The sequence below is a fragment of the Salmo trutta genome, chromosome 22 (assembly GCF_901001165.1).
Source record: "Salmo trutta chromosome 22, fSalTru1.1, whole genome shotgun sequence".
In the NCBI taxonomy this organism is placed as follows: Eukaryota; Metazoa; Chordata; class Actinopteri; order Salmoniformes; family Salmonidae; genus Salmo; species Salmo trutta.
Window position 1 is genome coordinate 46,856,419 of NC_042978.1, and position 26,418 is coordinate 46,882,836.

The 26,418-nt window shown below is 45.0% G+C and overlaps 1 protein-coding gene across 8 annotated transcripts; it reads right to left on the bottom strand.

Moving 5' to 3' along the window:
- On the bottom strand, positions 1-26,418 carry LOC115158840 (E-selectin). Of its 8 annotated transcripts, XM_029708204.1 has the most exons (17): positions 26,343-26,417; positions 26,149-26,218; positions 25,555-26,046; positions 25,244-25,429; positions 24,801-24,992; positions 24,421-24,597; positions 23,031-23,207; positions 21,418-21,609; positions 20,771-20,947; positions 6,923-7,114; positions 6,543-6,719; positions 5,153-5,329; positions 3,597-3,788; positions 2,950-3,126; positions 1,174-1,353; positions 789-902; positions 1-622 (listed from the first exon to the last, which is right to left on the bottom strand). In XM_029708204.1, the coding sequence occupies exons 1-17, from the start codon at positions 26,343-26,345 to the stop codon at positions 540-542; spliced, it is 2,958 nt and encodes a 985-aa protein (XP_029564064.1). In that variant the 5' UTR covers positions 26,346-26,417; the 3' UTR covers positions 1-539. The 8 variants fall into 8 exon arrangements, with proteins under 8 accessions (XP_029564064.1, XP_029564067.1, XP_029564068.1 ...); XM_029708207.1 differs by lacking the exon at positions 23,031-23,207 and having other exon boundaries at positions 26,343-26,418; XM_029708208.1 differs by lacking the exon at positions 21,418-21,609 and having other exon boundaries at positions 26,343-26,418.

Below are 26,418 nucleotides of genomic sequence, written 5' to 3' on the forward strand. Positions count from 1 at the left end.
TTATTGACAATGTTTGAAACGTTTATTATATTTAAAAAGACACTTTTTCAACATCAAATTTAATTCTGTAACACACAGACTGTGGTTTAAAAATAAATATAACTTAAATACTGAAAGGCATTGATTTCACAGTTTTGTAAAATCATACAAATATATTTATGATAATACAAATAATTATACAGGGGAATACAATATACAACTTTCTGTAGTTTGTATAAAATAGCTGTCAAAATCAGTATCATAAGAAATTGGTCCGCTTGTGGTCATATACCAGCCAGTGGTGAACAATCTGTTCAATACAAAACTCCCTTAGGGAGAAAAAAGACATTTTCTGTAGGACCATCATGAGAACAGATGATTCTGTATACTCAACGTAGCACCTCTCTCCCAGTCAGACGATTCAAGGCTATCTAACCTACTACATTACAATACTGAGGAACTGTGATCCAGGTGTGACCAGCAGATCTTCTTTGAAAACAGAGCCAGCCTGTTCCTGCAGTTGGTCCTGCTGTTGTTCCTGCTGTTATTATTGTTGGTCTCTATATGAGGCTGTCGATGCTGTTCCTGTAGGTCTGTAAAGGTTCCTCAATGTCTGAGGTGCTGTTCAGATCAAACTTGTTAGCTGGAAGGAGGCAATGAAGAGCACATTGATGAGAATTATCAAGTAAGAAATAGCCATTCTGAATCAAATCTGTGGTATGAAACAGGGATATTTTTGAATTTCTTATAACTTTCTTATTCCTAGCAAATGACTGTGAGTGGAGAAGATAAGGGACTTCTGTGTTTACCTTTCTGTCTGATTCGTTTGAGGAGCCATGCGGCCAGAGACAGGACAGATAATGACACAGCGCCCCCTGCTGCCAGGCCTAGGATAGTGGGGTTCAATGGAGGCTCAGGTGTGGCTGGAGGAAACAAGAAACAACAGAGGAAAACAGTCAAACAATCTGAATCAACTGATCGGTCACATCACTGACTACTACCCTCTCAAAAATATTTGTATTTTGGTAGCCCCCTTATGTAGGATATGCATTCATGATGCATTCATAAAGCCTTTATAACCGCTACATAAGACATACTTTGTCCTGATGAGCAGCGAATATCCAGTTTGGTTGTCTCACAGAATATTCAGTTTGATTGTGTCTCACAGAGAGAGTAACGGAGGTTATAACATACCTGTGCAGGTAGGTGTGTCAGCACTCCACTTCCCTGACTGTGAACACTGCATGTTTGGGGCCCCCTGGTGATCATAGCCCTCATCACAGCTGAAGTTGCAGACAGAGCCCCAAGGATGTGAGGGGGCCTCACAGCTGACCTGACCCCCCAGAGGAACCACAGGAGAGGGGCACTGGACAGCTGAGAGAAGGACACACAGTGGTTAGTATATAAAAATACCACAAAAGGTAACAAACAGTTGTGAATGAAATCATGAAAATGCTCATGTGTGTGGCGGACATCCATAAGGAGATAAGACCTATAGGTAAAATGGATACCCGCATGACTGCAACTCGCTTTGGATTAAAGCATCTGCTAAATGGTATATAAATATATATATATATACACATATTGAGTTACCCCCCCAGGAGTTTCCCTAGGAACAGCCTAATTTCATCAGACATGGACTCTACAAGGTCTTGAAAGCATTCCACAGGGATGCTGGCTCATGTTGACTCCAATGCTTCCCACAGTTGTGTCAAGTTGGCTGGATGTCCTTTGGGTGGTGGACCATTCTTGATACACAGGAAACTGTTGAGCGTGAAAAACCCAGCAGCGTTGCAGTTCTTGACACACTCAAACCGGTGCGCCTGGCACCCACTACCATACCCCATTCAAAGGCACTTAAATATTTTGTCTTGCCCATTCACCCTCTGAATGGCACACAGACACAATCCAGTTGTCTTAAGCCTTAAAAATCCTTATTTAATCTGTCTCCTCCCCTTCATCTTCACTGATTGAAGTTGATTTAACAAGTGACATCAATAAGTGATCATAGCTTTCACCTGGATTCACCTGGTCAGTCTTTGTCAAGGAAAGAACAGGTGTTCTTAATATTTTGTGCACTCGGGCTGAGTAAAACCTCTCACTTCACCTCTTTCCATTTAAACTCAGTCTATACTGTTTTAATATCGTGTGTAAATGTGTAAATTGACTGAGTTGAAACAGAGAAGAAGAGGCGAAGTGAGAGGTTTTGCTCAGCCCAAAATCTGTCTGTGAAAATAAGCCCCTGAAGTGAGGAATTTATGTGTGAAGGTCAATGAGATGGTGTTGAATTTGGTCAACAAAAAAATGTCATTGCTAATTTGCTACGTGAGGCTTATTTGATAGAATAGAAGTTTCATAATTGTTATGTTTATGGCCCTGGTAGTCCGGGGCTCCCGAGTGGTTCCGTGGTCTAAGGCACTGCATCTCAGTGCAAGAGGCATCACTGCAGTCCCTGGGCGGCACACAACTGGCCCAGTGTTGTCCGGTTGTAGGCCGTCATTGTAAATAAGAAATTGTTCTTAACTGACTTGCCTAGTAAAATAAATTCATGTTGTTTTACGAATGCACTGATATAAGTGGACGCACGTGGCATTTCAGCAACTTTGAGAAAAATGACTTAATATTGGAGTTGTTCCTGTTGTTGTCATAGAAATAGATGGGGGACTCGTCATGCATATAGCCCTTTTAGCAGGGGGATTGCCATTGAAGGCCTCCACCAGTTCCAAGTAGTCACCTGGGTGGGGATTCTATGAGTTGGGAACAATCGGCCAATGAAGAAGAAGAAAATGTAATACTTCAACATTCTCGCCTCCTCCCGCCTGCCTTGCATCTTTGAGGACATGTATTTCCATTGTTAGAGTGGTCATATGTCTATCTTGTCAATAAAGACATTGGTTTAATAACTCTTGTCAATATAGACAATGGTTTAATTCAGGTCTATTTTAAAAATGCAAAAAAGTTTGTCCTTACCTTCACAGTGTGGTATCTCCTCACTCCACTCAGCAGCTGATGTGCAGGTCACCGTGATCGCCCCCTTGAGGAGATAACCCTCAGAGCAGCTAAAGTTACAGCTGCTTCCATAGGTGAAGTCTTCTCCACAGGTGATAGCGCCATCCTGTGGCTGCTGGAGGGTAGGGCAGCTTACAGCTACAAGACAGAGTGAATAGTGGTGCAGTGGTCAGTCTGTGTCCAGAGACAATGTCATACATTTACAAAACTCTGTGTCAATTCTGTCACAAACTCTATAATTGCACAGATAGCCCCCCTCCTGACTCAGCCTCCAGTTTTTATGCTGCAGTCATTTATGTGTCGGGGAGCTAGGGCCAGTCTGTTATATCTGGAGTATTTCTCCTGTCTTATCCGGTGTCCTGTGTGAATTTAAGTATGCTCTCTCTAATTCTTTCTCTCTCTCTCTTTCTCTCTTGAGAATAGTGGTGCAGTGGTCAGACTGTGTCCAGAGACAATTCTGGACTGTCATACATTTACAAAACTCTGTTTGTCCTCCGAGATATTTCTGAATGGAAAATGTCCTGTGTCATTCATATATTTTAAGCAACTACAGTTGATGTAACATGTTATGGGGGCTACGTTTACAGATATCCAGAACCTGTACACACCAACACACTGCGGCTGTGAGTCGTTCCACTGTCCCGAGGCTCCACACTGCAGGGTAGCAGAGCTGGAGGCCAGCCTCTCATAGCCCTCCTCACAGGTAAAGGTACAGGTGGACAGGTAGCTGAAGGAGCCCAGGGGATGGGAGCAGGCCATGGAACCCTTCCCAGGTTCATTCAGCTCACTGCATAAGACCACTGAGGAAGAGAGGGCAGATCGCAATACATGACTAAATGTGTCAATGCTGTCACAAACTCTATAATGGCACAGATACAGAGATGAGTCCTGAATCTAGACTTGGCTTCCTCTATTGTATAATCGCTCCTCTTTCACCCCAGCTGCCAAACTAACCCTGATTCTGATGACCATCCTACCCATGCTAGATTACAGAAACATAATTTATAGATCGTCAGGTAAGGGTGCTCTCGAGCGGCTAGATGTTCTTTAACATTCGGCCATCAGATTTGCCACCAATGCTCCTTATAGGACACATCACTGCACTCTATACTCCTCTGTAAACTGGTCATCTCTGTACTCCTGTTGCAAGACCCACTAGTTGATGCTTGTTTATAAAACCCTCTTAGGCCTCACTCCCCTCTATCTGAATATCTACTGCAGGCCTCATCCTCCACATACAACACCCGTTCTGCCAGTCACCTTCTGTTAAAGGTCCCCAAAGCACACACATCCCTGGGTCACTTGTCTTTTCAGTTCACTGCAGCTAGCGACTGGAAGGAGCTGCAACAAACACTCAGAACTGTCCAGTTCTAATCTCAATCTCATAATTCAAAGACTCAATCATGGACACTCTTACTGACAGTTGTGGCTGCTTTGTGTGATGTATTGTTGTCTCTACCTTCTTACCCTTTGTGCTGTTGTCTGTGCCCAATAATGTTTGTACCCTGTTTTGTACTGCTACCATGTTGTGCTGCTGCCATGTTGTGTTGCTTCCATGTTGTTTTATTGTGTTGCTACTGTACCATGCTTTGTTGTCATGTGTTGCTGCCATGCTATGTTGTTGACTTAGGTCTCTCTTTATGTAGAGTTGTGTTGTCTCTCTTGTCGTGATGTGTGTTTTGTCCTATATTTTTATTGAATTTATGTGTTTTTTTTTATCCCAGCCCAGGTCCCTGCAGGAGGCCTTTTGCCTTTTGGTAGGTCGTCATTTTAAATAAGAATTTGTTCTTAACTGACTTGCCTAGTTAAATAACGGTTCAATAAAATAAAATAAAATACATATATTTCTATGGTCTGTTGTCCACAGGCATCTCTGCCCTCTCACTGGCTAGAATGGTCCCACCTGTTCCCGCCATCTCCTGCCTGCCTTGCATCTTTGAGGACATATTTTTCCATTGTTAGAGTGGTCATATGTCTATCTTATCAAATAATACATTGGTTTAAATTGATTTAAAAATTCTTGTCAATATAGAGATTGACTTAAATTGGTTTAATAACTCTTGTCAATATAGACATTGACTTAAATTGGTTTAAAACCTCTTGTCAATATAGACAATGGTTTAATTCAGGTCTATTTTAAAAATGCAAAAAAGTTTGTCCTTACCTTCACAGTGTGGTATCTCCTCACTCCACTCAGCAGCTGATGTGCAGGTCACCGTGATCGTCCCCTTGAGGAGATAACCCTCAGAGCAGCTAAAGTTACAGCTGCTTCCATAGGTGAAGTCTTCTCCACAGGTGATAGCGCCATCCTGTGGCTGCTGGAGGGTAGGGCAGCTTACAGCTACAAGGCAGAGTGAATAGTGGTGCAGTGGTCAGTCTGTGTCCAGAGACAATGTCATACATTTACAAAACTCTGTGTCAATTCTGTCACAAACTCTATAATTGCACAGATAGCCCCCCTCCTGACTCAGCCTCCAGTATTTATGCTGCAGTAGTTTATGTGTCGGGGGGGCTAGGGTCAGTCTGTTATATCTGAAGTATTTCTCCTGTCTTATCCAGTGTCCTGTGTGAATTTAAGTATGCTCTCTCTAATTGTTTCTCTCTCTCTCTCTTTCTTTCTTTCTTTCTTTCTCTCTCTCGGAGGACATGAGCCCTAGGACCTCATGCCTCAGGACTACCTGGCCTGATGACTCCTTGCTCTCCCCAATCCACCTGGCCGTGTTGCTGCTCCAGTTTCAACTGTTCTGCCTGCGGCTATGGAACCCTGACCTGTTCACCGGACGTGCTACCTCTCCCAGACCTGCTGTTTTCAACTCTCTAGAGACAGCAGGAGTGGTAGAGATACTCTCAATGATCGGCTATGAAAAGCCAACTGACATTTACTCCTGAGGTGCTGACCTGTTGCACCCTCTACAACCACTGTAATTATTATTATTTGACCCTGCTGGTCATCTATGAACATTTGAACATCTTTGCCATGTTCTGTTATAATCTCCACCCGGCACAGCCAGAAGAGGACTGGCCACCCCTCATAGCCTGGTTCCTCTCTAGGATTCTTCCGGAGGTTCTGGCCTTTCTAGGGAGTTTTTCCAAGCCACCGTGCTTCTACACCTGCATTGCTTGCTGTTTGGGGTTTTAGGCTGGGTTTCTGTACAGCACTTCATGACATCAGCTGATGTAAGAAGGGCTATATAAATACATTTGACTGAGATACAGAGATGAGTCCTCAATCTGATTCTATGGTCTGTTGTTCACACGCATCTCTGCCCTCTCACCGGCTAGAATGGTCCCACCTGTTCCCGCCATCTCCTGCCTGCCTTGCGTCTTTGACGACATTTTTTTCCATTGTTAGAGTGGTCATATGTCTATCTTATCAAATAATACATTGGTTTAAATTGATTTAAAAATTCTTGTCAATATAGACATTGACTTAAATTGGTTTAATAACTCTTGTCAATATAGACATTGACTTAAAATGGTTTAAAACCTCTTGTCAATATAGACAATGGTTTAATTCAAGTCTATTTTAAAAATGCAAAAAAGTTTGTCCTTACCTTCACAGTGTGGTATCTCCTCACTCCACTCAGCAGCTGATGTGCAGGTCACCGTGATCGTCCCCTTGAGGAGATAACCCTCAGAGCAGCTAAAGTTACAGCTGCTTCCATAGGTGAAGTCTTCTCCACAGGTGATAGCGCCATACTGTGGCTGCTGGAGGGTAGGGCAGCTTACAGCTACAAGGCAGAGTGAATAGTGGTGCAGTGGTCAGTCTGTGTCCAGAGATAATTCTGGACTGTCATACATTTACAAAACTGTTTGTCCTCCTAGATATTTCTGAATGGAAAATGTCCTGCGTCATTCATATATTTATAGCAACTACAGTTGATGTAAGATGTTATGGGGGCTACGTTTACAGATATCCAGAACCTGTACACACCAACACACTGCGGCTGTGAGTCGTTCCACTGTCCCGAGGCTCCACACTGCAGGGTAGCAGAGCTGGAGGCCAGCCTCTCATAGCCCTCCTCACAGGTAAAGGTACAGGTGGACAGGTAGCTGAAGGAGCCCAGGGGATGGGAGCAGGCCATGGAACCCTTCCCAGGTTCATTCAGCTCACTGCATAAGACCACTGAGGAGGAGAGGGCAGATCGCAATACATGACTAAATGTGTCACGATGAAGAAATTACTCAAGATACACAACAACTGAATTACAGGAGGTCTAAGCTGTCATACTGGTATGAAGATCAACAGCAAGACACTGAAGTAATTCAAAGAAAGTACAAATGAAAAGTTTACAACAAATGGTAACTGTTATTCTATTCTCTTATTAGTCCTTCAAGAACATCTTATTTATAAGGTTTATGAGAGGATATACTTACATTCACAGGTGGGAGGCTGTTCTGACCATGATTCTGAGGCTGTGCATCTCACAGGCCCGGAGCTGCTCAGCCGGTACCCCTCTTCACAGGAATACTGACACGTCGAGTCAAAGGAGAAATTCCCATTGGGGTGAGAGCAACTGACACTGGCTTTAGCAGGGACCTCCTCCATCTTCCATTCAACAACTGTCGACAAAGGAAAACAGGTAAAGAGTTACAATTAAGAGAACTTTGAATGTGATAGCACAATACAGATGGTTTCATACTGCCTGTATTAGATTATTGGACTATATCGTCCTGGGCTTGCTTACCGTGTTCACACTGTTCTCCGTAGAAGCCCTCAAAGCATTTACAGCAGTGGCTGTTGATGGTCTCCACACACTCCCCATGGTAACATGAGTCGCTCTGACACGAGGCTGTGAAGCACAGAGCCGTCTTCTTCTTCATACACGACTCATCGTTCCACTTCCCTTTGTCCGCCTCTCTCTGGATGTACATCTCCACACAATCCTCGTTGTTCCCCCCGTTGTTGGGTTCCCCGTCTGCCCAGTTTTCTGCCTCTTTAGTCAGGGTCTTATTGGTCCCCACCCAGGTCCACACGTCGTCCACCTTACGGATCCCTATCCAGTAATAGTTGGTCTGCCTGGGCAGGATGCTGTTAAGGTGGGAGATCTCTTCACGGTTCTGGATGGCCACCATGTCAGTGTAGTGCTCCGTGCACCACTTTCTAGCAGTGTCCCAGTTCATAGTTTTGTTGGAGTGATGGTAGGACCAGCCCTCTACTCTAGTGCACATGGTGACAACTGAGGAATGACATATAGAAAAAAGGTCAATATTGACACATGAATGAGTTTACATGAGTGGGATTTTAGAAATGCATAGATCTTCTGAAATGTGTTTCTTACTTGAGTACAGGAGGAAGAGGGTGATCCATGAGCTGGGGCTTCTGGCTTGTTGTGATGCAGAGCAGATGTCCTGTGGAGACAACATCAAGCCATACTTTACAGACTGAGAAATGCATTGGCTATAAACTAACTGGTGCATCATTATTTTAAGGCATAAACCAATTCTCTCAACAGTACTTACCATTGTAAGTTTAAAATGTGATGCTCTTTTGCAGGTAAATCTCCAAAGGATATGTTTCTAGTCTTATCCAGTGGATGAAATGATACTGCTCTCTGGTACTCTGTGCATATATATATACACCAACCCACGCTACAACAACGGCCAAAGACCGGAATTCATCGTTATGACACTGCCTGGGCATGAATAGGCTACTCTGGGATTTCCAAATTGGAAACTTTCTCCCTCTCTCTCCCTCCCTCCCTCTTTTAGATATCTGGACTCTATCCTATTGTGTCGGTCAGACAGATAAGGGTGTCTATGAGCAGGGGCCAGAGCCCAAAGCCCGGGCTGCAACAGGAAACAAAGAATGAGGTAGCAGGAACCTCACATTAATAACAGCCTCTGCCCTGGACAGAGACTCACAGATACTGAGCTGGTGTTGAAATGTTTATTTCACTCCTTTGAAATGTCTGGCTATCACCACATCAAGCATTTGTTGTCATGAATAGTGGGGTGCATAATCTATGAATTAGTCACAATATTGTAAGCTAACAGTTGACAAATGTACTATGTCAAGTCGACCTCTATTTCAAGTGCATTTCATTGAGTTGGGTTTTGTTATAACAGTGTGTAGAATTTGACTAACCCGCTACTGTGTTTCTGTAAATGTATTAAAGGATATGCACAGCTTGAGAGGATACAGGGAGACAGACAGGTTGTCATGAAGAAACAGGGAGACAGACAGGTTGTCATGAGGATACAGGGAGACAGACAGGTTGTCATGAGGATACAGAGAGACAGACAGGTTGTCATGAGGATACAGTGAGACAGACAGGTTGTCATGAGGATACAGGGAGACAGACAGGTTGTCATGAGGATACAGGGAGACAGACAGGTTGTCATGAGGATACAGGGAGACAGACAGATTGTCATGAGGATACAGGGAGACAGACAGGTTGTCATGAGGATACAGGGGGACAGACAGGTTGTCATGAGGATAGAGGGAGACAGACAGGTTGTCATGAGGATACAGGGAGACAGACAGGTTGTCATGAAGATAGAGGGAGACAGACAGGTTGTCATGAGGATAGAGGGAGACAGACAGGTTGTCATGAGGATAGAGTGAGACAGACAGGTTGTCATGAGGATAGAGGGAGACAGACAGGTTGTCATGAAGATAGAGGGAGACAGACAGGTTGTCATGAGGATAGAGGGAGACAGACAGGTTGTCTGTCTGTGTGACTGGAAACAACACTATAGACGCCTGTTGGCTGCCTGCACTGACTACCATGGCTCACATCCTTCCTGACCGGACTCACTTACACTCTGAACATCTACCACAGCAGAACTCTTTTGTTGACCCCTAGAAAGTCCCCCATTCCTGAGGCCCAAACATAAATACTGTTGGTGAGGAAACTTCAACATGGCGTCTGATGAATTCTTGATAATGCCTAATGGATTCTAATTAAGATGACTCAGTTATGAGCAATGACAGATGGAGAAATAATCACTTTCCAACAGGAATATGTTTGAGTATAACCACTTAATAACTTTGAATGAAATCATATACAGTCTTGCTTGGTACCTTTAAGTGACATTTTTAGTAGTCATAACGGTTATTGTAAAGGTTGGCGTATACAGTAAATGCAGAGGAAAAGGGCAGGATGTTGATATCTTCAAAGTTATTTAGTTGATATTCTCTGTAGATGTTTTACCAGAAAATGGAGATGTGGAGGCATGGACTTTACCATACCAAAAAAACAACGTTAGGCTGCAAATATGGTTGTTATTATGAAAGAAGAAAGCCTTGAGGGTTAGCTCTCAGGCTAGTATGAAAGGCGGCTGGTGAAGGCCAGAATGAGGGTTAGCTCTCAGGCTAGTATGAAAGGTGGCTGGTGAAAGCCAGAATGAGGGTTAGCTCTCAGGCTAGTATTAAAGACGGCTGGTGAAAGCCAGAATGAGGGTTAGCTATCAGGCTAGTATGAAAGGTGGCTGGTGAAAGCCAGAATGAGGGTTAGCACTCAGGCTAGAATGAAAGACAGCTGGTGAAAGCCAGAATGAGGGTTAGCTCTCAGGCTAGTATGAAAGACAGTTGGTGAAAGCCAGAATGAGGGTTAGCGCTCAGGCTAGGATGAAAGACAGCTGGTGAAAGCCAGAATGAGGGTTAGCTCTCAGGCTAGTATGAAAGGTGGCTGGTGAAAGCATGTATGAGGGTTAGCTCTCAGGCTAGAATGAAAGACAGCTGGTGAAAGCTAGAATGAGGGTTAGCGCTCAGGCTAGTATGAAAGGCGGCTGGTGAAGGCCAGAATGAGGGTTAGCTCTCAGGCTAGTATGAAAGGTGGCTGGTGAAAGCCAGAATGAGGGTTAGCTCTCAGGCTAGTATGAAAGGTGGCTGGTGAAAGCCAGAATGAGGGTTAGCTCTCAGGCTAGTATGAAAGGTGGCTGGTGAAAGCCAGAATGAGGGTTAGCTCTCAGGCTAGTATGAAAGGTGGCTGGTGAAAGCCAGAATGAGGGTTAGCTCTCAGGCTAGAATGAAAGACAGCTGGTGAAAGCCAGAATGAGGGTTAGCTCTCAGGCTAGTATGAAAGGTGGCTGGTGAAAGCCAGAATGAGGGTTAGCTCTCAGGCTAGAATGAAAGACAGCTGGTGAAAGCCAGAATGAGGGTTAGCGCTCAGGCTAGAATGAAAGACAGCTAGTGAAAGCCACATTCAGGGTTAGCTCTCAGGCTAGTATGAAAGGCGGCTGGTGAAAGCCAGAATGAGGGTTAGCTCTCAGGCTAGTATGAAAGACGGCTGGTGAAAGCCAGAATGAGGGTTAGCGCTCAGGCTAGAATGAAAGACAGCTGGTGAAAGCCAGAATGAGGGTTAGCGCTCAGGCTAGAATGAAAGACAGCTGGTGAAAGCCACATTCAGGGTTAGCTCTCAGGCTAGTATGAAAGGTGGCTGGTGAAAGCCAGAATGAGGGTTAGCTCTCAGGCTAGAATGAAATACAGCTGGTGAAAGCCAGAATGAGGGTTAGCGCTCAGGCTAGAATGAAAGACAGCTAGTGAAAGCCACATTCAGGGTTAGCTCTCAGGCTAGTATGAAAGGCGGCTGGTGAAAGCCAGAATGAGGGTTAGCTCTCAGGCTAGTATGAAAGACGGCTGGTGAAAGCCAGAATGAGGGTTAGCGCTCAGGCTAGAATGAAAGGGTTAGGGTAAGTAATCAAGGTAGTAATGAAGTCCAGGTGTGACTGAGGAGGTGACAGATACTGTATCATTTACACTGAAGAAAAATATAAACACAACATGCAACAATTTCAAAGATTTTACAGTTCATACAAGGAAATCAGTCAATTGAGGCCTTAATCTATGGACTGGGAATACAGACATGCATCTGTTGGTCACAGATACCTTAAAAAAAAACGTAGGGCAATATAAAAATGATATATATCATTGAGTTAATAAAGCCGCATACAAACATGGGCTCTTTTATTTTTTCTTGAGTAAGGCAGCTCCAAAATGCAGGTGTTTCAGCCCAGCTCAGTGCTTTCTGTGGTGGTGGGGCAAGCCAGCAGAAAATATGGACCGTTGCGCCGTGATTGGCTCAGTGTTCTGTCACTCATGGGGACACTACGTCAAGGCAAAGTCTAAGAGGAGACCTCGAAATTTCTAGACCTTTGGGTGCTGCCATAGAGTTACATTAGAAGTGCCCATCCAAGAAGGCTCAAGATCATTCGCCACAGATAAAATGACATCATTTCACGTTATATCTACCGTAGCTTTGATTGGACTGATCATGTTAACATCATACTTTCAACATCTTAGCTAGCAGTCATCATGAATCAAGTTGACAATCTACTGACAAAGGTAATTAATCCTTTTTTAATAAAGGTTTTTAATCCTTGTCAAGAGAAATAATGAAGAGAAATGATAGATTAAATGTATCGGTGCTCATCGGCCATTGGACATAAACATTACACAACAAGTTGGAAATCGCAAATTCAACGAGTGGTTTGGAAGGAATCAGTGACAGTGGCTGTGTGGTTCCCAAATCTGCCATTAAGGAGCTCTTTTCCAAGTATAAAATGATAAACATTCAACATTGGCCATGCTGTCAAAATAACTTAACTCGGAACTGCGAAAACTTTGACTTCAGTGAGTTCAAGACAACTGGGAAGTCGGGAATAAACGAGCTCCAACTTGGAAAATACATTTCGAACGGTCATCCAACTTGGGATTGCAAGTCCGGCCTCCAGTTGTTTTGAAAGCACCATAAATCCAGAGAATGCCAGACTTTGATGACAAAATTTGCCCACGAAGGACCGCTGCGCCACCTTCCTGTTCAAGTGAGCACAGCACAACAAGGTGAGTCCAAAAATGTATTGTATGCTGTTGCATAAATGATGAGCTGCATGCATTCTCTTTAATTTATTTACAAAGCAATCTGACAGAAACTCCATCTATATGTAACATCATTAATAAAGTTAAGAATCATAAGTTATCAAACCCGTTCACAGGAATGGATAAACCATTCACAGGAATGGATAAAACACAGATTTGGGAACATCTGTGTTTTGTTTTTTTGCCCCTAATTTGTGGAACAATCTGCAGAGTTCACTGCAGTTAGATGTTCTGATGTCACTCAGGCAGTTTAATTATTGTTTGAGGACCTCTACGTAGTTGCAGTTGATTGCTTTTATTAAATGTTTATTTTTTATTGTGCTGAATTATATTATTTTATACACATGTGTATGTTGTTTTAATATTCTGTTTTTATTGTAATGTGTACAGGGCTCTATTGTAAAATATATTTTAATCTCAATGTGACTTCCTGTGACTCACTCTAATAATGTCACGCCCTGACCTTAGAGAGCCGTGTTTTTTCTCTATTTGGTTAGGTCAGGGTGTGGGGTGGGCATTCTATGCATTCTATTTCTTTGTTTTGGCCGAGTATGGCTTCCAATCAGAGACAGCTGTCTATCGTTGTCTCTGATTGGAATCATACTTAGGCAGCCTTTTTCCCACCTGTGTTTGTGGGTAGTTGTTTTCTGTTTTGTTTTTGTACCTGACGGAACTGTTGGCTTTTCGTTTTGTTATTTTTTGTTTGAGTGTTTCTTTGTTTAATAAATCATGAGCACTTACCACGCTTCGCTTTGGTCCACTCCTTCTGACGAACGTCATGACAGAACTACCCACCAACACAGGACCAAGCAGTTTACCCAGGAGGAAATGGCATCCTGGTCTTATGAGGAGATTAGGAGGAGTATATCCGGGGCTTGGGATGAAATAGTGGCAGGAGAAAAGAGCCTGCCAGGGAAGCAGGCGGAAGCTGCGAAGGAGAGACAGCTACGAAGTCATGAAGGAAGGCCACAGAAACCCCAAGAAAATATTGGGGGGGGGGCACATGGAGCAGTCGGCGGAGCCGAGGAGTGAACCAGAGCCAATCCGGTAGAAGAGAGAAATGGGAGAGTTGTTGAGTTGGTGGATGATGCACGAATTTTTCCCAAAGGAACGTGTTGTCAGTTTGGTGCCACCTGAGTCAGCTCCCCGAACTCATCCTGAGAAGTGTGTTGAAGTTCCGGAACAATTGATACCGGCTATACGCACCAGGTCTCCAGTACGCCTCAACAGCCCAGTACGTCCTGTGCCTGCTCCTCGCATTCACCCTGAAATGCGTGTCACCAGTCTGGTGCCACCTGTCCCGGCTCCACGCACTAGGCCTTCAGTGCGCCTGCCCAGTCCGGTGTGTCCTGTTCCTGCTCTCCGTACTCACCCTGAGGTGCGTGTTACCAGTCTGGTGTCACCTGTGCCAGCCCCACGCATCAGGCCTCCAGTGCGCCTTCCCAGTCCAGAGCTTCCGGCGACAGTTCCCAGTCCAGAGCTTCCGGCGACAGTTCCCAGTCCAGAGCTTCCGGCGACGTTTCACAGTCCGGAACCTCCTGAGACGGCCCACAGTCCGGAACCTCCTGAGACGGCCCACAGTCCGGAACCTCCTGAGACGGCCCACAGTCCGGAACCTCCTGAGACGGCCCACAGTCCGGAACCTTCTGAGACGGCCCACAGTCCGGAACCTCCTGAGACGGCCCACAGTCCAGAACCTCCTGAGACGGCCCACAGTCCGGAGCCTCCAGCGGCGGTCCGCAGTCCGGAGTCTCCAGCGGCAGTCCGCAGTCCGGAGTCTCCAGCGGCGGTCTGCAGTCCGCAGTCCGGAGTCTCCAGCGGCGGTTCGCAGTCCGGAGCCTCCAGGGACGTTCCCCAGTCCGGAGCCTCCAGCGACGTTCCCCAGTCCGGAGCCTCCAGCGACATTCCCCAGTCCGGAGCCTCCAGCGGCGGTCCGCAGTCCAGAGTCTCCAGCGGCGGTCCGCAGTCCGGAGTCTCCAGCGGCCGTCCGCTGGAGTTATATTGACTAACGTTACGTCCGTCCAAGCTAGCACATTAATATCCTAATCGAAATTACCCGGATTGCCTCATATCTGCTTGTTTTCGTCCCCTATTGCCATAGTTATTTACTGCCTTTTAACTTCTTTGGGATAGGGGGCAGTATTTTCACGGCCGGATAAAAAACGTACCCAATTTAATCTGGTTTCTACTCCTGGCCAGAAACTAGAATATGCATATAATTAGTAGATTTGGATAGAAAACACTCTAAACACTCTAACTGTCACATCCTGACCAGTTAAGGGTTATTTGTTGTTGGAGTTTGGTCAGGATGTGGCAGAGGGTATTTGTTTTATATGGTTTGGGGTGGTGGTGTAGTTAGTAGGTTGTTTTATTTATGTATTCCGGGGGTTTTGGGCACTGCTCTGTGTTTATGTATTTCTAGGTTTAGTTAATTAGTTGTGGGTATAGGTTCTAGGTTTGTTTTCTATGTAGAGTTAATTGGGATTGGACTCCCAATTGAAGGCAGGTGTGTTGAGTTGCCTTTGATTGGGAGTCCTATATTAGTAGGGTGTGTTTGTCTATGTGTTTGTGGGTAATTGTTTGTGAGCACTGCGTTTATTGAGCCTGCTACACTGTCTAGTCGTGAGTACTGTTTATTGTTTTGTTTTTCCTGTGGATGCTTCTCATTTTTCCATTAAAAGAATGAGTATCCACATACCCGCTGCATTTTGGTCTTCCCTTCAACACCACGACGAATTCCGTGACACTAACACTCTAAATGCAGCACTAACCTTTGATGATCCTCAACCCTCCTCTCCTCCCTTTCTGCATCCTTTGACTCTCTATGTCCCCTATCCTCCAGGCCGGCTCGGTCCTCCCCTCCTGCTCCGTGGCTCGACGACTCATTGCGAGCTCACAGAACAGGGCTCCGGGCAGCCAAGCGGAAATGGAGGAAAACTCGCCTCCCTGCGGACCTGGCATTCTTTCACTCCCTCCTCTCTACATTTTCCTCTTCTGTTTCTGCTGCTAAAGCCACTTTCTACCACTCTAAATTCCAAGCATCTGCCTCTAACCCTAGGAAGCTCTTTGCCACCTTCTCCTCTCTCCTGAATCCTCCCCCCCCTCCCTCTCTGCGGATGACTTCGTCAACCATTTTGAAAAGAAGGTCGACGACATCCGATCCTCAAACGACACCGCTGGTCCTGCTCACACTGCCCTACCCTGTGCTTTGACCTCTTTCTCCCCTCTCTCTCCAGATGAAATCTCGCGTCTTGTGACGGCCGGCCGCCCAACAACCTGCCCGCTTGACCCTATCCCCTCCTCTCTTCTCCAGACCATTTCCGGAGACCTTCTCCCTTACCTCACCTCGCTCATCAACTCATCCTTTACTGCTGGCTACGTCCCTTCCGTCTTCAAGAGAGCGAGAGTTGCACCCCTTCTAAAAAAACCTACACTCAATCCCTCCGATGTCAACAACTACAGACCAGTATCCCTTCTTTCTTTTCTCTCCAAAAGTTTCCTTGTCTCGGTTGGCTCGGCAGGCTCCCATCCAACGTCATGCCTCAGCCGGCTCGTCGGGCTCCCACGCCTCAGCAGGATCGTCGGGCTCCCACGCCTCAGCCGGCTCGTCGGGCTCCCACACCTCAGCCGACTCGTTGGGCTCCCACGCCTCAGCCGGCTCGTCGGGCTCCCACGCCTTTGCTGGCTCGTTGGGCTCCCACGCCTCAGCCGGCTCGTTGGGCTCCCACGCCTCAGCTGGCTCGTAGGGCTCCCACGCCTCAGCCGGCTCGTCAGGCTCCCACGCCTCAGCCGACTCGTTGGGCTCCCACGCCTCAGCTGGCTCGTTGGGCTCCCACGCCTCAGCCGGCTCGTTGGGCTCCCACGCCTCAGCTGGCTCGTTGGGCTCCCACGCCTCAGCCGGCTCGTCGGGCTCCCACGCCTCAGCCGACTCGTTGGGCTCCCACGCCTCAGCCGGCCCGTCATTACGCACACCTGTCACCATCATTACGCGCATCAGTGCTCATTGGACTCACCTGGACTCCTTCAGTTGTTGATTGCCCCTTTATGTCTGTCCTTCATGTCGTTTATTTATGAAATGTTCACTCCCTGTACTTGCTTCTCGTCTCCCAGCGTCTGTCTTCACAATAACTTGTTCTCAAAATGTATGTTAGCTAGCTAAGTTGGAAATGTTATGAATACATCTCCCATCTGCTGTCGATATGATTTGAGAGCACTAGTTAGCTCCAAATGTAGATATAGCAGAGTTTCTATATTAACAATAAGTAGTTGAGGATGTTATTACTCCAACCTCGTGAAAGTTACAAACTGACGTGTTTTTTTGTTGTTGTCAAAAACAACTTTATATCAAAGGAGTGCCTTTGATTTGATGGCCTGAACATGTGCAGTTCAATGCGAGAAGACCGTTAGACCCAATGATGTGTTTCTACGTATGAGCTTAGCTAGCCAACATTGCCATGACATCGCCTATGAGTGTTATCAGGGATTTCTATAGCAGAAGCCGTTTCTGCCTATCTTCATACTGTGCTCTGTGTGGTTACAGCTTTGACTGCATGCTGAAGGTGAATTCAGAGCCATTTAGTGGCTAGCTACACTACAAACATCATTTTACCAGGTTTCTGTGAAGCAATTGTAATGACAGTCTGACACAACATACCCAAGAGTTTCCTGATTTGCAAAGGTTAGTCTGTGTTATTTTATTGTTTATTAGAAACATAGATTGAGGTCATTCTGAGGGGATTTTTCCAGTGGTTGAATGGGGATTTGGGCTTCCTGGGAAAATGTCAGAGGTTGCTAAAGTAACCAAGTGGGGCGGTGAGCTTAGCAAAGTCTAACACAACATAGCCAAGAGTTTCCTGATTCGCAAGGGGTAGTCTGTGTTTATTTTATTGCTTATTAGAAACACAGATATAGATCATTCTGAGGGGATTTTTCCATTTCCATTGGTTGAATGGGGATTTGGGCTTCCTGGGAAAATGTCAGAGGTTGCTAAAGTAACCAAGGGGGGCGCGGGGCTTAGCGAAGCCCTCTCTACCTATTCTTATTCTACTGGTGTATTTGAAGTAATTTTGCTCTCTGTTGGTACATTTGAACTCAGAAAGCCATGGACTATTTCTTTGCAGCTATTATAAAAACCATCAGACAGAAAATAATGGAAAAAATAAGAACATTATTGACAATGTTTGAAACGTTTATTATATTTAAAAAGACACTTTTTCAACATCAAATTTAATTCTGTAACACACAGACTGTGGTTTAAAAATAAATATAACTTAAATACTGAAAGGCATTGATTTCACAGTTTTGTAAAATCATAAAAATATATTTATGATAATACAAATAATTATACAGGGGAATACAATATACAACTTTCTGTAGTTTGTATAAAATAGCTGTCAAAATCAGTATCATAAGAAATTGGTCCGCTTGTGGTCATATACCAGCCAGTGGTGAACAATCTGTTCAATACAAAACTCCCTTAGGGAGAAAAAAGACATTTTCTGTAGGACCATCATGAGAACAGATGATTCTGTATACTCAACGTAGCACCTCTCTCCCAGTCAGACGATTCAAGGCTATCTAACCTACTACATTACAATACTGAGGAACTGTGATCCAGGTGTGACCAGCAGATCTTCTTTGAAAACAGAGCCAGCCTGTTCCTGCAGTTGGTCCTGCTGTTGTTCCTGCTGTTATTATTGTTGGTCTCTATATTAGGCTGTCGATGCTGTTCCTGTAGGTCTGTAAAGGTTCCTCAATGTCTGAGGTGCTGTTCAGATCAAACTTGTTAGCTGGAAGGAGGCAATGAAGAGCACATTGATGAGAATTATCAAGTAAGAAATAGCCATTCTGAATCAAATCTGTGGTATGAAACAGGGATATTTTTGAATTTCTTATAACTTTCTTATTCCTAGCAAATGACTGTGAGTGGAGAAGATAAGGGACTTCTGTGTTTACCTTTCTGTCTGATTCGTTTGAGGAGCCATGCGGCCAGAGACAGGACAGATAATGACACAGCGCCCCCTGCTGCCAGGCCTAGGATAGTGGGGTTCAATGGAGGCTCAGGTGTGGCTGGAGGAAACAAGAAACAACAGAGGAAAACAGTCAAACAATCTGAATCAACTGATCGGTCACATCACTGACTACTACCCTCTCAAAAATATTTGTATTTTGGTAGCCCCCTTATGTAGGATATGCATTCATGATGCATTCATAAAGCCTTTATAACCGCTACATAAGACATACTTTGTCCTGATGAGCAGCGAATATCCAGTTTGGTTGTCTCACAGAATATTCAGTTTGATTGTGTCTCACAGAGAGAGTAACGGAGGTTATAACATACCTGTGCAGGTAGGTGTGTCAGCACTCCACTTCCCTGACTGTGAACACTGCATGTTTGGGGCCCCCTGGTGATCATAGCCCTCATCACAGCTGAAGTTGCAGACAGAGCCCCAAGGATGTGAGGGGGCCTCACAGCTGACCTGACCCCCCAGAGGAACCACAGGAGAGGGGCACTGGACAGCTGAGAGAAGGACACACAGTGGTTAGTATATAAAAATACCACAAAAGGTAACAAACAGTTGTGAAGGAAATCATGAAAATGCTCATGTGTGTGGCGGACATCCATAAGGAGATAAGACCTATAGGTAAAATGGATACCCGCATGACTGCAACTCGCTTTGGATTAAAGCATCTGCTAAATGGTATATAAATATATATATATATACACATATTGAGTTACCCCCCCAGGAGTTTCCCTAGGAACAGCCTCATTTCATCAGACATGGACTCTACAAGGTCTTGAAAGCATTCCACAGGGATGCTGGCTCATGTTGACTCCAATGCTTCCCACAGTTGTGTCAAGTTGGCTGGATGTCCTTTGGGTGGTGGACCATTCTTGATACACAGGAAACTGTTGAGCGTGAAAAACCCAGCAGCGTTGCAGTTCTTGACACACTCAAACCGGTGCGCCTGGCACCCACTACCATACCCCATTCAAAGGCACTTAAATATTTTGTCTTGCCCATTCACCCTCTGAATGGCACACAGACACAATCCAGTTGTCTTAAGCCTTAAAAATCCTTATTTAATCTGTCTCCTCCCCTTCATCTTCACTGATTGAAGTTGATTTAACAAGTGACATCAATAAGTGATCATAGCTTTCACCTGGATTCACCTGGTCAGTCTTTGTCAAGGAAAGAACAGGTGTTCTTAATATTTTGTGCACTCGGGCTGAGTAAAACCTCTCACTTCACCTCTTTCCATTTAAACTCAGTCTATACTGTTTTAATATCGTGTGTAAATGTGTAAATTGACTGAGTTGAAACAGAGAAGAAGAGGCGAAGTGAGAGGTTTTGCTCAGCCCAAAATCTGTCCGTGAAAATAAGCCCCTGAAGTGAGGAATTTATGTATGAAGGTCAACGAGATGGTGTTGAATTTGGTCAACAAAAAAATATCATTGCTAATTTGCTACGTGAGGCTTATTTGATAGAATAGAAGTTTCGTAATTGTTATGTTTATGGCCCTGGTAGTCCGGGGCTCCCGAGTGGTTCCGTGGTCTAAGGCACTGCATCTCAGTGCAAGAGCCATCACTGCAGTCCCTGGGCGGCACACAACTGGCCCAGTGTTGTCCGGTTGTAGGCCGTCATTGTAAATAAGAAATTGTTCTTAACTGACTTGCCTAGTAAAATAAATTCATGTTGTTTTACGGATGCACTGATATAAGTGGAAGCACGTGGCATTTCAGCAACTTTGAGAAAAATGACTTAATATTGGAGTTGTGCCTGTTGTTGTCATAGAGATAGATGGGGGACTCGTCATGCATATAGCCCTTTTAGCAGGGGGATTGCCATTGAAGGCCTCCACCAGTTCCAAGTAGTCACCTGGGTGGGGATTCTATGAGTTGGGAACAATCGGCCAATGAAGAAGAAGAAAATGTAATACTTCAACATTTGTCCTTACCTTCACAGTGTGGTATCTCCTCACTCCACTCAGCAGCTGATGTGCAGGTCACCGTGATCGCCCCCTTGAGGAGATAACCCTCAGAGCAGCTAAAGTTACAGCTGCTTCCATAGGTGAAGTCTTCTCCACAGGTGATAGCGCCATCCTGTGGCTGCTGGAGGGTAGGGCAGCTTACAGCTACAAGACAGAGTGAATAGTGGTGCAGTGGTCAGTCTGTGTCCAGAGACAATGTCATACATTTACAAAACTCTGTGTCAATTCTGTCACAAACTCTATAATTGCACAGATAGCCCCCCTCCTGACTCAGCCTCCAGTTTTTATGCTGCAGTCATTTATGTGTCGGGGAGCTAGGGCCAGTCTGTTATATCTGGAGTATTTCTCCTGTCTTATCCGGTGTCCTGTGTGAATTTAAGTATGCTCTCTCTAATTCTTTCTCTCTCTCTCTTTCTCTCTTGAGAATAGTGGTGCAGTGGTCAGACTGTGTCCAGAGACAATTCTGGACTGTCATACATTTACAAAACTCTGTTTGTCCTCCGAGATATTTCTGAATGGAAAATGTCCTGTGTCATTCATATATTTTAAGCAACTACAGTTGATGTAACATGTTATGGGGGCTACGTTTACAGATATCCAGAACCTGTACACACCAACACACTGCGGCTGTGAGTCGTTCCACTGTCCCGAGGCTCCACACTGCAGGGTAGCAGAGCTGGAGGCCAGCCTCTCATAGCCCTCCTCACAGGTAAAGGTACAGGTGGACAGGTAGCTGAAGGAGCCCAGGGGATGGGAGCAGGCCATGGAACCCTTCCCAGGTTCATTCAGCTCACTGCATAAGACCACTGAGGAGGAGAGGGCAGATCGCAATACATGACTAAATGTGTCAATGCTGTCACAAACTCTATAATGGCACAGATACAGAGATGAGTCCTGAATCTAGACTTGGCTTCCTGTATTGTATAATCGCTCCTCTTTCACCCCAGCTGCCAAACTAACCCTGATTCTGATGACCATCCTACCCATGCTAGATTACAGAAACATAATTTATAGATCGTCAGGTAAGGGTGCTCTCGAGCGGCTAGATGTTCTTTAACATTCGGCCATCAGATTTGCCACCAATGCTCCTTATAGGACACATCACTGCACTCTATACTCCTCTGTTAACTGGTCATCTCTGTACTCCTGTTGCAAGACCCACTAGTTGATGCTTGTTTATAAAAACCCTCTTAGGCCGCACTCCCCCCTATCTGAATATCTACTGCAGGCCTCATCCTCCACATACAACACCCGTTCACTCCCCCCTATCTGAATATCTACTGCAGGCCTCATCCTCCACATACAACACCCGATCTGCCAGTCACCTTCTGTTAAAGGTCCCCAAAGCACACACATCCCTGGGTCACTTGTCTTTTCAGTTCACTGCAGCTAGCGACTGGAAGGAGCTGCAACAAACACTCAGAACTGTCCAGTTCTAATCTCAATCTCATAATTCAAAGACTCAATCATGGACACTCTTACTGACAGTTGTGGCTGCTTTGTGTGATGTATTGTTGTCTCTACCTTCTTACCCTTTGTGCTGTTGTCTGTGCCCAATAATGTTTGTACCCTGTTTTGTACTGCTACCATGTTGTGCTGCTGCCATGTTGTGTTGCTTCCATGTTGTTTTATTGTGTTGCTACTGTACCATGCTTTGTTGTCATGTGTTGCTGCCATGCTATGTTGTTGACTTAGGTCTCTCTTTATGTAGAGTTGTGTTGTCTCTCTTGTCGTGATGTGTGTTTTGTCCTATATTTTTATTGAATTTATGTGTTTTTTTATCCCAGCCCAGGTCCCTGCAGGAGGCCTTTTGCCTTTTGGTAGGTCGTCATTTTAAATAAGAATTTGTTCTTAACTGACTTGCCTAGTTAAATAACGGTTCAATAAAATAAAATAAAATACATATATTTCTATGGTCTGTTGTCCACAGGCATCTCTGCCCTCTCACTGGCTAGAATGGTCCCACCTGTTCCCGCCATCTCCTGCCTGCCTTGCATCTTTGAGGACATATTTTTCCATTGTTAGAGTGGTCATATGTCTATCTTATCAAATAATACATTGGTTTAAATTGATTTAAAAATTCTTGTCAATATAGAGATTGACTTAAATTGGTTTAATAACTCTTGTCAATATAGACATTGACTTAAATTGGTTTAAAACCTCTTGTCAATATAGACAATGGTTTAATTCAGGTCTATTTTAAAAATGCAAAAAAGTTTGTCCTTACCTTCACAGTGTGGTATCTCCTCACTCCACTCAGCAGCTGATGTGCAGGTCACCGTGATCGTCCCCTTGAGGAGATAACCCTCAGAGCAGCTAAAGTTACAGCTGCTTCCATAGGTGAAGTCTTCTCCACAGGTGATAGCGCCATCCTGTGGCTGCTGGAGGGTAGGGCAGCTTACAGCTACAAGGCAGAGTGAATAGTGGTGCAGTGGTCAGTCTGTGTCCAGAGACAATGTCATACATTTACAAAACTCTGTGTCAATTCTGTCACAAACTCTATAATTGCACAGATAGCCCCCCTCCTGACTCAGCCTCCAGTATTTATGCTGCAGTAGTTTATGTGTCGGGGGGGCTAGGGTCAGTCTGTTATATCTGAAGTATTTCTCCTGTCTTATCCAGTGTCCTGTGTGAATTTAAGTATGCTCTCTCTAATTGTTTCTCTCTCTCTCTCTTTCTTTCTTTCTTTCTTTCTCTCTCTCGGAGGACATGAGCCCTAGGACCTCATGCCTCAGGACTACCTGGCCTGATGACTCCTTGCTCTCCCCAATCCACCTGGCCGTGTTGCTGCTCCAGTTTCAACTGTTCTGCCTGCGGCTATGGAACCCTGACCTGTTCACCGGACGTGCTACCTCTCCCAGACCTGCTGTTTTCAACTCTCTAGAGACAGCAGGAGTGGTAGAGATACTCTCAATGATCGGCTATGAAAAGCCAACTGACATTTACTCCTGAGGTGCTGACCTGTTGCACCCTCTACAACCACTGTAATTATTATTATTTGACCCTGCTGGTCATCTATGAACATTTGAACATCTTTGCCATGTTCTGTTATAATCTCCACCCGGCACAGCCAGAAGAGGACTGGCCACCCCTCATAGCCTGGTTCCTCTCTAGGATTCTTCCGGAGGTTCTGGCCTTTCTAGGGAGTTTTTCCAAGCCACCGTGCTTCTACACCTGCATTGCTTGCTGTTTGGGGTTTTAGGCTGGGTTTCTGTACAGCACTTCATGACATCAGCTGATGTAAGAAGGGCTATATAAATACATTTGACTGAGATACAGAGATGAGTCCTCAATCTGATTCTATGGTCTGTTGTTCACACGCATCTCTGCCCTCTCACTGGCTAGAATGGTCCCACCTGTTCCCGCCATCTCCTGCCTGCCTTGCATCTTTGAGGACATATTTTTCCATTGTTAGAGTGGTCATATGTCTATCTAATCAAATAATACATTGGTTTAAATTGATTTAAAAATTCTTATCAATATAGACATTGACTTAAATTGGTTTAATAACTCTTGTCAATATAGACATTGGCTTAAATTGGTTTAAAAACTCTTGTCAATATAGACAATGGTTTAAATCAGGTCTATTTCAAAGATGCAAAAAAGTTTGTCCTTACCTTCACAGTGTGGTATCTCCTCACTCCACTCAGCAGCTGATGTGCAGGTCACCGTGATCGCCCCCTTGAGGAGATAACCCTCAGAGCAGCTAAAGTTACAGCTGCTTCCATAGGTGAAGTCTTCTCCACAGGTGATAGCGCCATCCTGTGGCTGCTGGAGGGTAGGGCAGCTTACAGCTACAAGACAGAGTGAATAGTGGTGCAGTGGTCAGTCTGTGTCCAGAGATAATTCTGGACTGTCATACATTTACAAAACTGTTTGTCCTCCTAGATATTTCTGAATGGAAAATGTCCTGCGTCATTCATATATTTATAGCAACTACAGTTGATGTAAGATGTTATGGGGGCTACGTTTACAGATATCCAGAACCTGTACACACCAACACACTGCGGCTGTGAGTCGTTCCACTGTCCCGAGGCTCCACACTGCAGGGTAGCAGAGCTGGAGGCCAGCCTCTCATAGCCCTCCTCACAGGTAAAGGTACAGGTGGACAGGTAGCTGAAGGAGCCCAGGGGATGGGAGCAGGCCATGGAACCCTTCCCAGGTTCATTCAGCTCACTACATAAGACCACTGAGGAGGAGAGGGCAGATCGCAATACATGACTAAATGTGTCACGATGAAGAAATTACTCAAGATACACAACAACTGAATTACAGGAGGTCTAAGCTGTCATACTGGTATGAAGATCAACAGCAAGACACTGAAGTAATTCAAAGAAAGTACAAATGAAAAGTTTACAACAAATGGTATCTGTTATTTTATTTTCTTATTAGTCTTTCCAGAACACCTTATTTATAAGGTTTATAAGAGGATATACTTACATTCACAGGTGGGAGGCTGTTCTGACCATGATTCTGAGGCTGTGCATCTCACAGGCCCGGAGCTGCTCAGCCGGTACCCCTCTTCACAGGAATACTGACACGTCGAGTCAAAGGAGAAATTCCCATTGGGGTGAGAGCAACTGACACTGGCTTTAGCAGGGACCTCCTCCATCTTACATTCAACAACTGTCGACAAAGGAAAACAGGTAAAGAGTTACAATTAAGAGAACTTTGAATGTGATAGCACAATACAGATGGTTTCATACTGCCTGTATTAGATTATTGGACTATATCGTCCTGGGCTTGCTTACCGTGTTCACACTGTTCTCCGTAGAAGCCCTCAAAGCATTTACAGCAGTGGCTGTTGATGGTCTCCACACACTCTCCATGGTAACATGAGTCGCTCTGACACGAGGCTGTGAAGCACAGAGCCGTCTTCTTCTTCATACACGACTCATCGTTCCACTTCCCTGTGTCCGCATCTCTCTTGATGTACATCTCCACACAATCCTCGTTGTTCCCCCCGTTGTTGGGCTCCCCGTCTGCCCAGTTTTCTGCCTCTTTAGTCAGGGTCTTATTGGTCCCCACCCAGGTCCACACGTCGTCCACCTTACGGATCCCTATCCAGTAATAGTTGGTCTGCCTGGGCAGGATGCTGTTAAGGTGGGAGATCTCTTCACGGTTCTGGATGGCCACCATGTCAGTGTAGTGCTCCGTGCACCACTTTCTAGCAGTGTCCCAGTTCATAGTTTTGTTGGAGTGATGGTAGGACCAGCCCTCTACTCTAGTGCACATGGTGACAACTGAGGAATGACATATAGAAAAAAGGTCAATATTGACACATGAATGAGTTTACATGAGTGGGATTTTAGAAATGCATAGATCTTTTGAAATGTGTTTCTTACTTGAGTACAGGAGGAAGAGGGTGATCGATGAGCTGGGGCTTCTGGCTTGTTGTGATGCAGAGCAGAAGTCCTGTGGAGACAACATCAAGCCATACTTTACAGACTGAGAAATGCATTGGCTGTCTGAAATGTATAAAAACTAACTGGTGCATCTTAATTTTAAGGCATAAACCAATTCTCTCAACAGTACTTACCATTTTAAGTTTAAAATGTGATGCTCTTTTGCAGGTAAATCTCCAAAGGATATGTTTCTAGTCTTATCCAGTGGAT